The sequence below is a fragment of the Sesamum indicum genome, linkage group LG12, assembly GCF_026168435.1.
Source record: "Sesamum indicum cultivar Baizhima isolate 11 linkage group LG12, ASM2616843v1, whole genome shotgun sequence".
Taxonomy (NCBI): domain Eukaryota; kingdom Viridiplantae; phylum Streptophyta; class Magnoliopsida; order Lamiales; family Pedaliaceae; genus Sesamum; species Sesamum indicum.
The window spans coordinates 8,910,885-8,923,825 of NC_142668.1; the positions used below are offsets into that span (position 1 = coordinate 8,910,885).

At 35.7% G+C, this 12,941-nt stretch overlaps 1 protein-coding gene across 1 annotated transcript; it reads right to left on the bottom strand.

Moving 5' to 3' along the window:
* Positions 1-6,071: 6,071 nt before the first annotated feature.
* On the bottom strand, positions 6,072-8,443 carry ICL (isocitrate lyase). Its single transcript, XM_011101997.3, has 4 exons — positions 8,291-8,443; positions 7,084-8,204; positions 6,518-6,999; positions 6,072-6,427 (listed from the first exon to the last, which is right to left on the bottom strand). Exons 1-4 carry the CDS (start codon positions 8,318-8,320, stop codon positions 6,330-6,332), a joined length of 1,731 nt encoding a protein of 576 aa, XP_011100299.1. The 5' UTR covers positions 8,321-8,443; the 3' UTR covers positions 6,072-6,329.
* Between the last annotated feature and the right edge of the window lie 4,498 nt (positions 8,444-12,941).

Sequence of the window (12,941 nt, forward strand, 5' to 3'; positions counted from 1 at the left end):
TAAGAATTCCTAACACCAACAAGTTATATATACATTGGAACGACACAAGAGGAATAAATTTCTTTGAAAATTCTTAAATATTGCGAAAATGTCTATTTATCGATATTCTTTTTCTTTCACGGGAAATGAAAAACAGATATGATAGATTATTTTTCCTTAGCATTTTTGTGCAAGTTTTTCTCTGTGAACACAACGCACGAGTGGGGTGCGCATCTATGAATGAACCAAATCAAGATGAAAAAAATTATAGCAACTAGACAAACTTACTTAAAAAGATTCACGGCGGAGAACCACAAAAGCGCTTCCTTGAATTCACCACAGATTAAGGATTAAGATAGGATTTATTGAATAAATTTTTAGGTTTTTATGAAAAATTGATATGATCACTGAGTAGATTTGAAAAGGTAGAGAGATGAGAGTGAAAAAGAAGGGTGAAACAAGAGAAAACACGATAAGATGGTAGAAAAGAGTCTTACAGAGAGAATGAATAGAGAGAATTGATACAGAGAGTGGATTTAATGGACGGAGAAATTGAAGCGAAAGGGGAAAAATGATGGAGGGGATTTAGTACAAGTTAAGGACGAAGGCGAATTACCTGGAGTAGAGTTGTATGGTGCTTACTCTGAGTATCGGAATTACTTTATAGTGAACAGTACTATTAACTTTCTCCGCAAAAGAAAAGATAATGACAAAACAAATCGCGATGCATGTGCATCAAAAGTACAAAAATCATGACAAGGCAAAATGTCTAAAACGAAAAGAAAATAAATGCAAATTGCCATAATAAAAGCTTTCCTTGCTGTTCGATTTTGAAAATTTTTTACGTTAATGAATGTCATTTCTGAATGTAGTTAATACTCTAAAATTCAGAGCACAACTTTTTCTAAGCATAATATGATGGACCCAACTTCTGGGAAATTGGGTTGGAATAATTCACTAAATATTGTGTTTCTTTGGTAAGTAATTAGTAATGAATTTAATTATGATATTTTCCATTATAAATTCTAATGCTACACATAAGATTTTATATAGTGATGATCTTATATTAAAATGCTTCATTTTAAATTGAAATCGGGTTGTGAAAGTGATGAAATTGTTTAGAAAAAGTTCAAGTGATTGATAAATTTTATTTATACTTCTCAAACTCTATCATAAAGTTGGGAAAAGGATCTATGAAGATGCACAAAGCTCAACAATTTTAGTATGACATTGTCTTGTCAACAAAGTCTATTTATAAACAAAATAAGCCTTCAAAATGAGCCCCAACCTACTCACAAATTGGCTAGTAAAAAGCTTTCATAAATTCCATCCTTTCCTTGTTTGATTGGGAAGTAATTAACCCATATGAATTACAATAATATTCTCAATAAAAACTATCCGTTACTCTCATATTCGGATTATAATAAAGCTTTCCAGTATTTACTACTTTAACAGAATGAAAAGAATATTATGTTCTTTTACTTTCTATCGGGCACAAAAATTTCACCAACCAAGAAATCCCAACCCAGTTCATTTGATGGTTAGTAGTACTACTTCTACCCTGAACCTCAAATTCTTTCAAAATCAGTGCAAGAATCTTTCAAATTTTTCTCTGAAAATTTACAAGTCAATTGTTTTCTAGGACAACACCTTCCTTATCTCCTCAAGTTCTACATTCAATTCAACTTTATCTAGATACTTAAAATTGAACATTAACTCAAGTCCCTACAACTTGATGAAAATACCCTAAATTTTCTCCCTCAGGAAAACATATTGTGTCAAATACTGTCAATTTTGAACAAGCAATAGTTCTTGAATAGTTCCGAAAAAAATCCCATATTTTGCAAGACCTCCACAACTCTCGAAAAAGAAATTGGTTTGCAACGGGAGCAGTTTTTACTTGAAAAAGAATATTTCGCTGCAAAATTGGCCAAGCCTACTATCAAGGAAGAAACGAAAATTTTCTCCAAGAACTTCCAAGCAACAATTAAGACTCGCAATCTCCAGTCAACCTTCCAAATGAACATGAAGATGACTGCTTTGGAATTTTCAGTCCAATTCTGTAAACTTTTTATTATTGTAAAATTCATCGAATAAAAAGATTGTAATGTTTACTACTGTATCCTCAATTGTTCTGTAAATAGCAATTCCAGACTTTAAATAAAAAAGAATTAAAAGTTGCATGATTCCCACTAGAGAAAAATGACACCAGATCCGCTTCACTATTTCCATCCACTATGAAAGAATGACAACAACTATTAGTTATACTTCTCCATTAGTATGAATTATTACCAATAAGATTGACAGGCACAAACAAAATCTTAGAAAAGGCAATCATATACCAAAAACCATCAAGTCTGAATTGGAAGAAGCAGGACAAAACTCACATTCGAGTCTCTTTCGCACATTCTTCACCACTGTCAAGTATTTCACCAAGTTTTTAATAATATTCTTAGCATTAAAAAAAATGATATCTTTGTTGTTTTATATCTCTGAAGATTCCTCCTTTCTGTGAAATTTATTGTGTACTCAAATTCAAAAATATACATTGAGCAAGTTTTCTCTTCACAACTCTTATTCTTAGCTAACTAGAATTGGTACTCAAATATAACTTTATTAATTTGTAATGAATAATTAAATATACTTGCATTAGGCTTTTGTTAAAGTAGGTTTGTAAAGCATATTTAATTAATATTTTAACCTCTCTAATAAAAGATTTATAAATTACATTAATACACTAAAATAATCAAATTTACTTGGAATTAAATTATAAACACTTCGGTATGAACAAATTAATTTTGTATATTAAATTTTATAGTTAAATATTATATTAATCTTTTAGTAAAAAAAAATTGAATTTATATATGTCTAACAAATGTAATCAACCAAAAAGTTTTAATTTTCACTTTACAATTGTGAAACCCCAAAAATTCATAAGTTAAATTAAAAACATAAAAAATGTAATGATGAAGTTAAACAATCATGAAAAATACTATCGACTCTTATCTATAAGCAAAAAATATAATTTTGGTACAAATTTTTAGAGGCGGTAGCGATTTTGGTCCATGGCCATTTCAAAATAGTGAACTACGACAATAATTTTAAAAAAAAAATTGACAATTTTAAGAACAATAAGCTCTAATTTAGCCAAAATCATGCACATAATGCGCACGTGACCTACTAATTTTGGGGATCCTTCCAAATTCCAATGACTTGGCAAGTGGATGAATTTTTTTAGCTTGTGCTTACGTGGCATAGGTGACGTGTTTAAAAAAATCATGTCACCCCTGCCAACTCACCTTGTCAGCCCGATAGAGAAATACAGTCTGCGAGTAGGGCGAGTTAGGGGTAGGGGTGGAAAACGAAGGCATTGATTATGGGAGAGGAGTGGCCAGAGACAGAAATAAATCGTAGGAAAATACTCGCCATGTGGAGATGAAATGGTGATGGTGGTCTGCCGGAACGGGTTGGCTTGACTGTAGCGATTGGCTAAGAGTGAGACCGGATGAAAGTATGAAGTCACGAATGGGGAGATGAATCGGGAAATAGCAATCTGGTAACCAAAATGGATGGTTATGGCCTCAAAATAGTCGTCGTGAGCTGGGGAGTATTTTGGTGGTGGTGTGACAGAAAATGGCATTTAAACGGCAGCAAACTGACAGCAAGAAGCAAGGGAGATCTAGGGTTAGGTCGCGAATGAGGAGATGAACTGGGAAATAATAATCTGGTAAGAAAAATGTATGAGTATAGGCTCAAAATGCTTGCCGTGAGCTAGGGATAATGGTGGTGGTGATAGAAAATGGCGTTTAGATGTCGGCGAATCAACAGCTAGAAGAAAGGGGGATCTAGTGTTAGGCTGAAACTTATTGGCTGCGATTAAGGGCGTGTCTTTAGTAAGATGAGGACACTTGTGGTGGAACTGAGGTCGCTTATGGATGGTGTGACGGAGGAGGGATTAGATTCTCTGGGGAATATTTAATGAAATGTGGTACTATACGTAAAATATATTACGAATCTAAATGCACATATGCAACATTTCATATAGGATGGAAGCATTACCTAAACATGTTGTTCGCTCAAGTGAGTCAATAGAGTCTGCACTTGATAATATAGAAGCATATAGCATTATGCATGCGAATTTATACCCATTAGGGTTATGTTTGTTATTACAGAAGTAAGTTTTTATTCAGTGGTAGTGCATTTATGTTAATTAACCCAAATTTTATTTGTCACTTGTATCATATGAGTTTGCACAGTGAAAATATGATAGTATAGAATCTTCTGGGTATGACCTATGTGTATCTATACTTGTTGGTGGAGTTATACTTGTTAATAAAGTCGTGAGAACATGTCCTTTAGAAGTGCATGGTGTCACACTAAATGTAGATTTAGTTGTGATAAAGTGTAGAAAATTTTATGTCATTTTGAGGATGTATTGGTTATTTAGTAATTATGTTTTGATGGATTGTCAAACAAAGGTAATGGTTGTAATAGTCAAATAAAGACAGTAGTGGTGGTAAAAGTTAAGTCATATTCAATTATTTAATTTTGTGGTAACTGTTTTATTTAATTAAAAAATGGTATGAGGTATATGTTTAGTGAATGTATAGATGCTTCCAAAGCATATGTATGGAGCACATTGACAGAGGCGAACCTTCTATTCCAGGTCTTATGCTCGACCAAGCTAGTGAACCAAATCTTATTTTTTTATGATTCCCTCAGGTCACCTGGTTCGGACCATATGCCCCCATTATTTTTTTGAAAAATTCGGCATAGAATTGGAAGAGATGTCACAAAGTATGTCCTTCGTATTCTGAATGATCGAGAGTTGTCACATAAAATAAACTATTCTCATATTGTTTCCATTCCGAAGTATAGTGCACCGGAAACAGTGTTCCAATTAATTCGTGCGATGTGGTTATTAGAATTGCTTCGAAATGTGTAACTAATAGGCTTAAACCGTTACTTTATCGTATTATCTCTCTAATATAATCTGCATTCATTCTGAATCAGTTTGCTTGTTGTTGAGTTGGATCATCACTTAAAAATATCTAATTAGTTGAAAGGAGACTATGTGATGTTAAAGCTTGACATAAGCAAATTAGCAAGTAGAAAGGCGTTTCTTAGACATATTCTTGGGTTAGGTTTTTATTTTTATTTTGTAGATCTTATTATGTTGTTGGTGACTAGGGTTTGATATTCTCGTACATTAAATGTTTCTCAATTCAGTAACTTTAGACCTCAAACATGAAATTCGCCAAGTCTATCGTTTATCATCGTATTTATGTATTTGTTATGTCGAGGCATTTTCATGTTTGTTATAGGAAAACCGAGCACCGGGGTCATTTAACAGGAACAACAGCTACTCAGCGTGCACTGCAAATTTTTTATAGAGAAAATTTGTTGTTTTGCCTCATGTATTTAATTATTTATTATCTCCTCTCTTGAAACTAATAAAAAATTGGGGAAATAATTGATTTAAGCTTGAGGAAGATCACAAATTGAAAGGTAAATGGCTAAATTTTTTACCCTCCCAAATCACAGTCCCGGCGACCTTAAAGTAAACCAAGTGCTCAGGATCACTTCATCTTTAAGAATAAGCATAATGTAATATTTGCCCTAGTGTTGTAAAAAAAATAATAATAATAATGAATACTTAGGTATAAAATTTTTTAGAACGATATTAAAAATTATTACTAGTTTAATTTTATAACACTAGTTTATCACCATAATAATTTTATAATTTAAATAATGATAATTATTATTTAAAGATTGTCATTAACAATAACTATGGGAGAAGTGTGTGAAGCTATTCACGATCAGTGACATGCAAATGCATAGGAACAATACACACAACAATTGTAACGCATCCACTAAATATATGTGGACGTAATTCTATTTCAATTATTATGTTCATTAATTATACGATAAAATATCCTTACTATTTAATATATATATATATATTTATTTATTTATATAATAACAACTCTAAAATCGTAGTCCCATTTTTACGACTAGTTTTATATATTTTGTATTGTCGTACGTACAGTCACTTATGCAAACGATGTGTTTGAAACAGAAAAAAACAGAAAGAAACCAAGAACAACACGTTTCTTCCCTCAAGAACATAAAGCTTCAGACAGGCACAAATGTATAATCAAACCCTCAATTTCGATGAGGGCCAAAATTCGCCCACATAATTCCTTGACCAACAATGGAATTATTGCAAAATAAAATATATTTTATTGTACTAGATTTAATTCCCACAAATGTAACCGATAAAAGGGTTCTTCAAGCTTTGCCTCAACACCAACATGACAATCAAGAATCCCACAATTATGTCAATTTTCCTACATTCTTGATTTTGCAATCACGACACTTCCATCAGTCGCCACATTGGTTGCCCCCGGCCTAGTCCATGTCTCCTGGAACTGCTCCTCTGTCACTCCTGCAATATTCAAACAAGCGAACATTAGAACATTACGGGTCGAAATTTTCTACGATGTAGGAAAATTTCAATTTTGAGAGTTAGATTTGCCTTTTCCCATGGCGGCAGTGGAAGTGATGCCTCCCTGAACAGTCCTAAGGACTCTGTCGTAGTAATTTGCACCAGACCACTTCTGATGAGCCAACGTATCAACTCCATTGTTCCTCTCCTCTCTCTGGATCCTCTCGACGTACGCCAGCATTCCCCTCCTCGCGAAATCCTTGGCGAACGTGTCGACAATCAGGGCGTCCGCATGGAAGCCAGCCAGCGTGATGAACTGCCAGACGTATCCTAGCTTGGCGATTTTAGGGATGAAATCCATCATCTGCTGATCATTCATCCCCGAGGCGTCCCAATTGAAAGACGGCGACAGATTGTAGGCCAGCATTATCTCCGGGTGTTTTGACTTTACGCCATGGGCAAACTCCGTGCACTCGGCCAAGTCCGGGCTTGCCGTCTCCATCCAGATCAAGTCAGCGTGTGGCGCGAAAGCCCAGCCACGAACAATCGCTGCCTGCACCGACCCCTTAAACCTGCCGACCAACCATCGAGAAAAACAGAAAATTAGATACCAAATAGCATACTAAAATCACATTGAAATCCTCTGTAGTTAATACCTGTAGAAGCCTTCTCTGGTTCTAGGCAGGTCCCAATCCCAGAACAGGTTTGCCAACCCAAGCCTGTCAGCAATCTCGCGCCCTTGCTCGTAAGAGAGGCACTTATCATAGCTGGAGAGATTCATCCATTCATTCAGCTTCCTCTGCTTCTCAGCTACGCCGATGTTCATGTTATTAATAGCATCGACGACGCACTGGGAGAACGTCTTCAACCCGGCCGTGGCTAGCCAATTGTCCTCGATTTGCTGCAGCTCCGGCCCTGTTTTCCCGGCCGCCATCGCCTCCGACAAGATCGTGGCCAGAGGCTTACCCCTCAGGCTCGGGTTGGTTACACCCAAGATGAACTGATGATCCCTCGTATCCACATTAGTCTGGATCAGAGTGGCAGCTTCAGCATCAGTACGGGCCACCAAAACCGTCTCCACCCCCATGATATCGAACTGCAGCCGGGCCGCGACGAGACGGTTGATATGCTCGCTGATTGCGACAAGAACCTTGCCTGCCATGTGGCCGCATTTCTTGGTCACGGACGATTGGTCCTCAATGTGGACACCAGCGGCACCGCGCTCGACAAACAACTTGCAGAGCTTGACGGTGGCGGTGGCGCCACCAAAGCCCGTGTCTCCGTCGGCGATGATAGGCTTCAAGTAATCGATGTAAGGAGTTCTAGCCCTCTCCTCGCGGCTCATGCTCATTCTAGCCTCTCTTTGTTTCCGGTCATGGTATTGCTGGGCGAAGAAGAGGTGCTCGACTTTGTTGGGGACGGTATCGTATGGGTAGTCGGCAAGGTCCGGGCCGGGCTCGTTGGTGGAGGTGTGGGTGGAGGAGCACTGCCAGCCGGAGACGTAGATAGTGTCGAGATGCTTCGCCATCATAGTGACTTGGACGGGGTCGAGAGAGCCGAAGGTTCTCGAGGCAGTGCCATTGGCTTGGTGGGTTTTGAGGGTTCGCCAGAGCTTCTTGGCCAGCTCGTTGGAGCCGTAGGATTGGCGAAGGTTGCCACGGAGCGCCACCACGTCGCGGGCGGTATATGGGCGGCGGGTCAGCTTGAACCTCTCGGAGTTCCACCATGATTGCACCTCGGCTACTTCTGCCTCGAACCTGCCTTCTTCCTCCATTATCTGTTCACAGAAGATTAACCAGTTAACTATAAAAAATCGAAAGAACAACGAAAATTAACTAGCAAGCAAGAAGAATCAAGAATCACCATGGAAGGCACTGAGAAAGATGCAGCCATGGTAAGAACTCTAAACAAATGATTGAATACAAATGTTGTATTCCTTCGCTTTTCTAATTTCCTGTACTGAAACTTGTTGGTGCAATGGCTGAGGCCAAGTGCCTGAATTTATAAGAGTTGAAGGGATAACAACCAGCGAAAGTTAGACCAAAAAAGATAAGAAAAAAGACCAAATCCCAAGAAAACTCCACTTGATCATCGATCTCTTTGTTTAGTCTTATCTATATGTATGTATCGCCGAGTATTTTATTGCATCATTTCGTAGGCAGAATGGCGGTCTGAACGCCACCATTATCCATAAATGGGGTTTCAGCAATTTCTATGATCACAAGGGCTTTTTGTCCAGTTTTTCTTCACCATGACATCATTCGGTTTGATCATAAGTAACGGACTCTGTTGTTTGTTAAACATTTTTCCTTAACCAACGAGGTGAGCAGAAGTTAAATCAAATGTTTATGTGGTTAATTGCAAAGAAATTGGAGTAATTACCATGAAGGATCCTTCATTGCATATCCGGCTCACGTTCTGATGGTACCAAAATTAGAAATACTTAGACGGGATTTTTGAAATGGTCTCTAAATTAAAAATATTTGACCCATACAGTTAAATATCTTATTAAATTTTTTAAATATTTTTAAAATCAAGAAAATTCGATAAAATTAGTTTTATAAATCTCGTAAAGCACAAAATTGAATATGTCGAATAATTTTGAACAATTTCGAAAATCCCATAAAGGGAATGCCCAAATATATCATAATTCATAAAAGCGGACTAAAAGTGTTGAACCCTCTATCGTATGGGATTAAAAGTGTAATCCTATATTTTCTTATGATACATATATCATATATATTTATAAATTATTTTCTTAAATGAAATAGATGATGTAATTATTATATATACTGTGGACACAAATTTTATCGTGTACGAGAATCAAAATACGAAAAAGTTATAACAAATGAAAATATATATTTGATAGGTAAAAATGGGTACAATCTTTTTCATATAAATTTGACAATTTAAAGGTAAAATCTCCAAATAAAGTTCCTTCAGATTCAAATTCGACTTTTTATTAACGTTAGCTCCAAGATAACTAGTTCTTAATTTCATAAACGGCTACTTTTAATTCAATTGCTATAATATGAGAATGCTAGCATTATTACAATTACACCTTTTAAACTTTATATATAAATCATATACCTATTTACAAGTACAAAAATATTTTTACGGGAATACTGAATGAGGAATAAATTTTGCAGTTTTAAGTAAATAGAGAATCTTTTAAGGGGTATAAGTATAATTCTAAATGTTTTTTGGGAAAAAATATAATTTTGTATTTCAAAAAGAAATTTAAGTGTAATTAAACGGTAATATTATGTTTACTTTCATGGGGAAAAGTGCTATTATTGTATAATTTCACATGTTTACTTTCAAGGTCCCAAAATTTTGCAAATTTGTCCCTTTTTATTTTTGCCTTTGGTATAAAACAAATTAAGAGGCTTGGTCAGAATCATTTTTGCCAAACGTGTATTGTGAGGTAAAAATTATAATTTTAATCTTGTAATTATAAGGGATGATAATTTTGAGTTTTGTTGAAATTAGATTTTATAATTTAGTCCTATAACTTTAGAAAATTTGCAATTTAATGACTTTTCCGGCCAATTTGGTTGTAAAATCGCATCTTACTTCCACTGACCCAATGAGATTGGGGATTTTGAGGAGGTTTGGGCGGAGATATTCTAAAATTATAGGTTTTTTAAAATTATAGAATCAAATTGCAATATTTTATTTCAATAGGACCATAATTACAACCACCAAGTTACAGGAATAAAATTGCACATCTTTGTGCATTTTTTAAATCAAATTTTGCAATTTGATGATGCAACTTTTAAAATAGTAAATTATTAGTGACAAAAATTAGCAATATAATTCAACATATTTTATATCTTAGTTATATATAGAAAATGATATCTTACCTTCATATTGGAGATAATATCTTAGTTGTAAATAGGAGGATATCATAAAATCAAAATAATATCTTAATTGTGCATATATAGGGTATAGTTTGGATTAATCATTAATATCCTTAACATGAGAGATTTTGATAGAGATGAATCCTATTGGTGATAGAGATGAATCCTCTATTAGGAACCAATCCAATTGTTGATGATTATAAGTTTGCAGTTTGGTACGAAGAAGACTTCATGATCATGTCTTGGCTTTGGAACTCAATGAAGTCGAAGAAAGAACATACATGTTCTTGTGAATTTCTAAAGAGATTTGGAATGTCGTATATATCTTAGTCATATTCCAAGGCAACTGATGCCCGTAATTTATGAGATTAAGACTAGAATATTATCCACCAAGCAAGATACATATTTTGTCACTCGCTTATAATTTAATGAAGAGTCTTTGACTTGAAGTGGACCATTATCAGAATATCAGTATGAAAGCATTAACAATAGTGTGAAGCCTAAAAAATTTGTAGAAAAGGAAAGGATTTTTGAGGTTTCGACAGGACTTAAGTACATGGCAAAGAAACACTTACCACCTCTAAGTGAGACTTTCTCAATTATTCGGGCAAAGGAAAGTCAAGAATGGTGATTTTGGGGCTTATAACTATTAAAGGCTCAGGATTCATGTCCACAAAATCCAACACGGGGGGTTTTAGAAACCAGCAACAAAACCTTAATTTTGGTGCTCCAACAACTCAGAATCGAGAAGCGCTCGGGTGTTATTTCTTTAAGAACCAAAACTATAGCAAGGGGACACATTGAGAGTTACATGGAAAACCTCAAGGAACAAGGAAAGAAAGGGTCTTAGCAATAAAGAGATTGAATTCCGTAGGAAGTTCTGGTGGATCATGTTCATTGGTTCTAGATAGGTAAATCTTCTATTTTTCATGCTCTTGGTGCCTTATTTGCCCTTCCCGTTAATTTTTGGGTAGTTGATTCAGGAGCTACTGCTGGGATTTCATTCCAAAATGATGAGCCCAAACATTATACAAATACATTTAACTATAATAACAATCTGAGTTTATCAACAATAATACTAAGAAATAAACCGGAAATATAAAAGGATCGGAATATAAACAAAGAGACTCAGGGAGCCAGATTGGGAGGGGGGGCGAAGCATACAGCCTCATTACCGAGAACCCACCACCAGTTGCACCAAGAAACCATGGCCACTAAGACACATACCTACTTCTCATAAACTCTCGGTTTCTTCGTCAATTCTCATTCTTGGCTCTCTTATTTTTGGTCCAAAAAGGACTGATTTATGTTAAAGAAGTGACAATGTTTTGGGAGGTGGTGAGTCTTTCCAAAGAATTGAAAATGATAGAAAATAAAGAACAAGAGAGAAGGAAGAGAGTCGATCGTGTGAAGAAGATAGAGAGTGCATCAAAACAAATAAGGATGGAGGGGAATTTTAGGGACTTTTAATAGGACCGGGTCGGGTCAGGTTTGTGGGTGTGGGTCGGGTTTTTGGACAATCAGGTGGTGGGTTGAGCCTACCAATGAAAATTGATCTTGGGCTCCAACAAATACCCCTTGGACCAAGACCCAAAAGGGAACCTAGTCCAAGAATCGATCTGGCTATTATCATTGCCATTATACCTTGGCACCTGCAATACAAAGATGTTAGTAACAATATTCGACTTATGGTATTTCAAGCACAAAGCATAGCACACAGTATAATTAACTTTTGCACCTAGCAGATGACGATGCTATAAACCCTTAGCCATCGAGGCTAAATTAAACAGCCACTCAGGCTAATCCATGTAGCCACATAGGCTAAAACCGCCACCAAGGCAAATGTCACAAAAACACACAATTACATAGGTTCAACCAGCCACTTATGCACATTCATACAACCACTAAGGCTCAAGTAAACATCCACATAGGCTCGTTTTCAATAGCACTTTAACCACCTAGGCTAATGACACAAAGGCTCAAAAAATACTTAGAAGCACTAATTATACACTAAGTATAAACATGAACACAGCATCCACAGAGGACGATCCTTAATGCACTAAGCATTAATATTACACACAAAAATGTACATAGCTATCATATGCACAAAGCCAATAATATTATTCAATAATAATGCACTTAGCATTAAATTGCACATAGCATTTACGAAGCAAGAAAACCAAGAATTTTCAAGCCAAATCTTGACCAGATACCCCCAACCTCAAGTGTCTGTCTAGGTGAGTGGTTTGACGGGGAGATCGGGGAATGAGTCAGTCGTGTTTATAGAAAATATCTCAGACAAATATTTCAATCGAATACAAAAAATATCAAAAACAACCAGAGATATTCGAGGTAGGAATAACAGGAAAAATTATCGTCCAAAAATAGATTTTAACTACAGCAGATTATCACCCCAAAACAGATAAAAAACAACACTATTATTTGCCTAAAATAGTATAAACACAACAACAAATAATTGCCCAAAATAGTATAAAAAAACAGCAACAAATTTCACTAAAAAAAATCAGATAATAGCAACAATATTTCGCTCAAAAATTAGATAATAACAGTAGCAATTTTCGGCCAAAAAAGAGAGAAAAAAAAAACAGCAGCAGATTTTCGTTCAAACAGCAGCAATAAATCACGAAAAA

What these genes read in the sequence shown, in the direction of transcription:
- ICL (XM_011101997.3), bottom strand. Translation starts at nt 8,320, where the DNA reads ATGGCTGCATCTTTCTCAGTGCCTTCCATG. An exon ending in CTTTCTCAGTGCCTTCCATG is followed by an intron (nt 8,205 to 8,290) that starts GTGATTCTTGAT and finishes TTCTGTGAACAG; the next exon opens with ATAATGGAGGAAGAAGGCAG. An exon ending in CACTGCCGCCATGGGAAAAG is followed by an intron (nt 6,428 to 6,517) that starts GCAAATCTAACT and finishes TGAATATTGCAG; the next exon opens with GAGTGACAGAGGAGCAGTTC.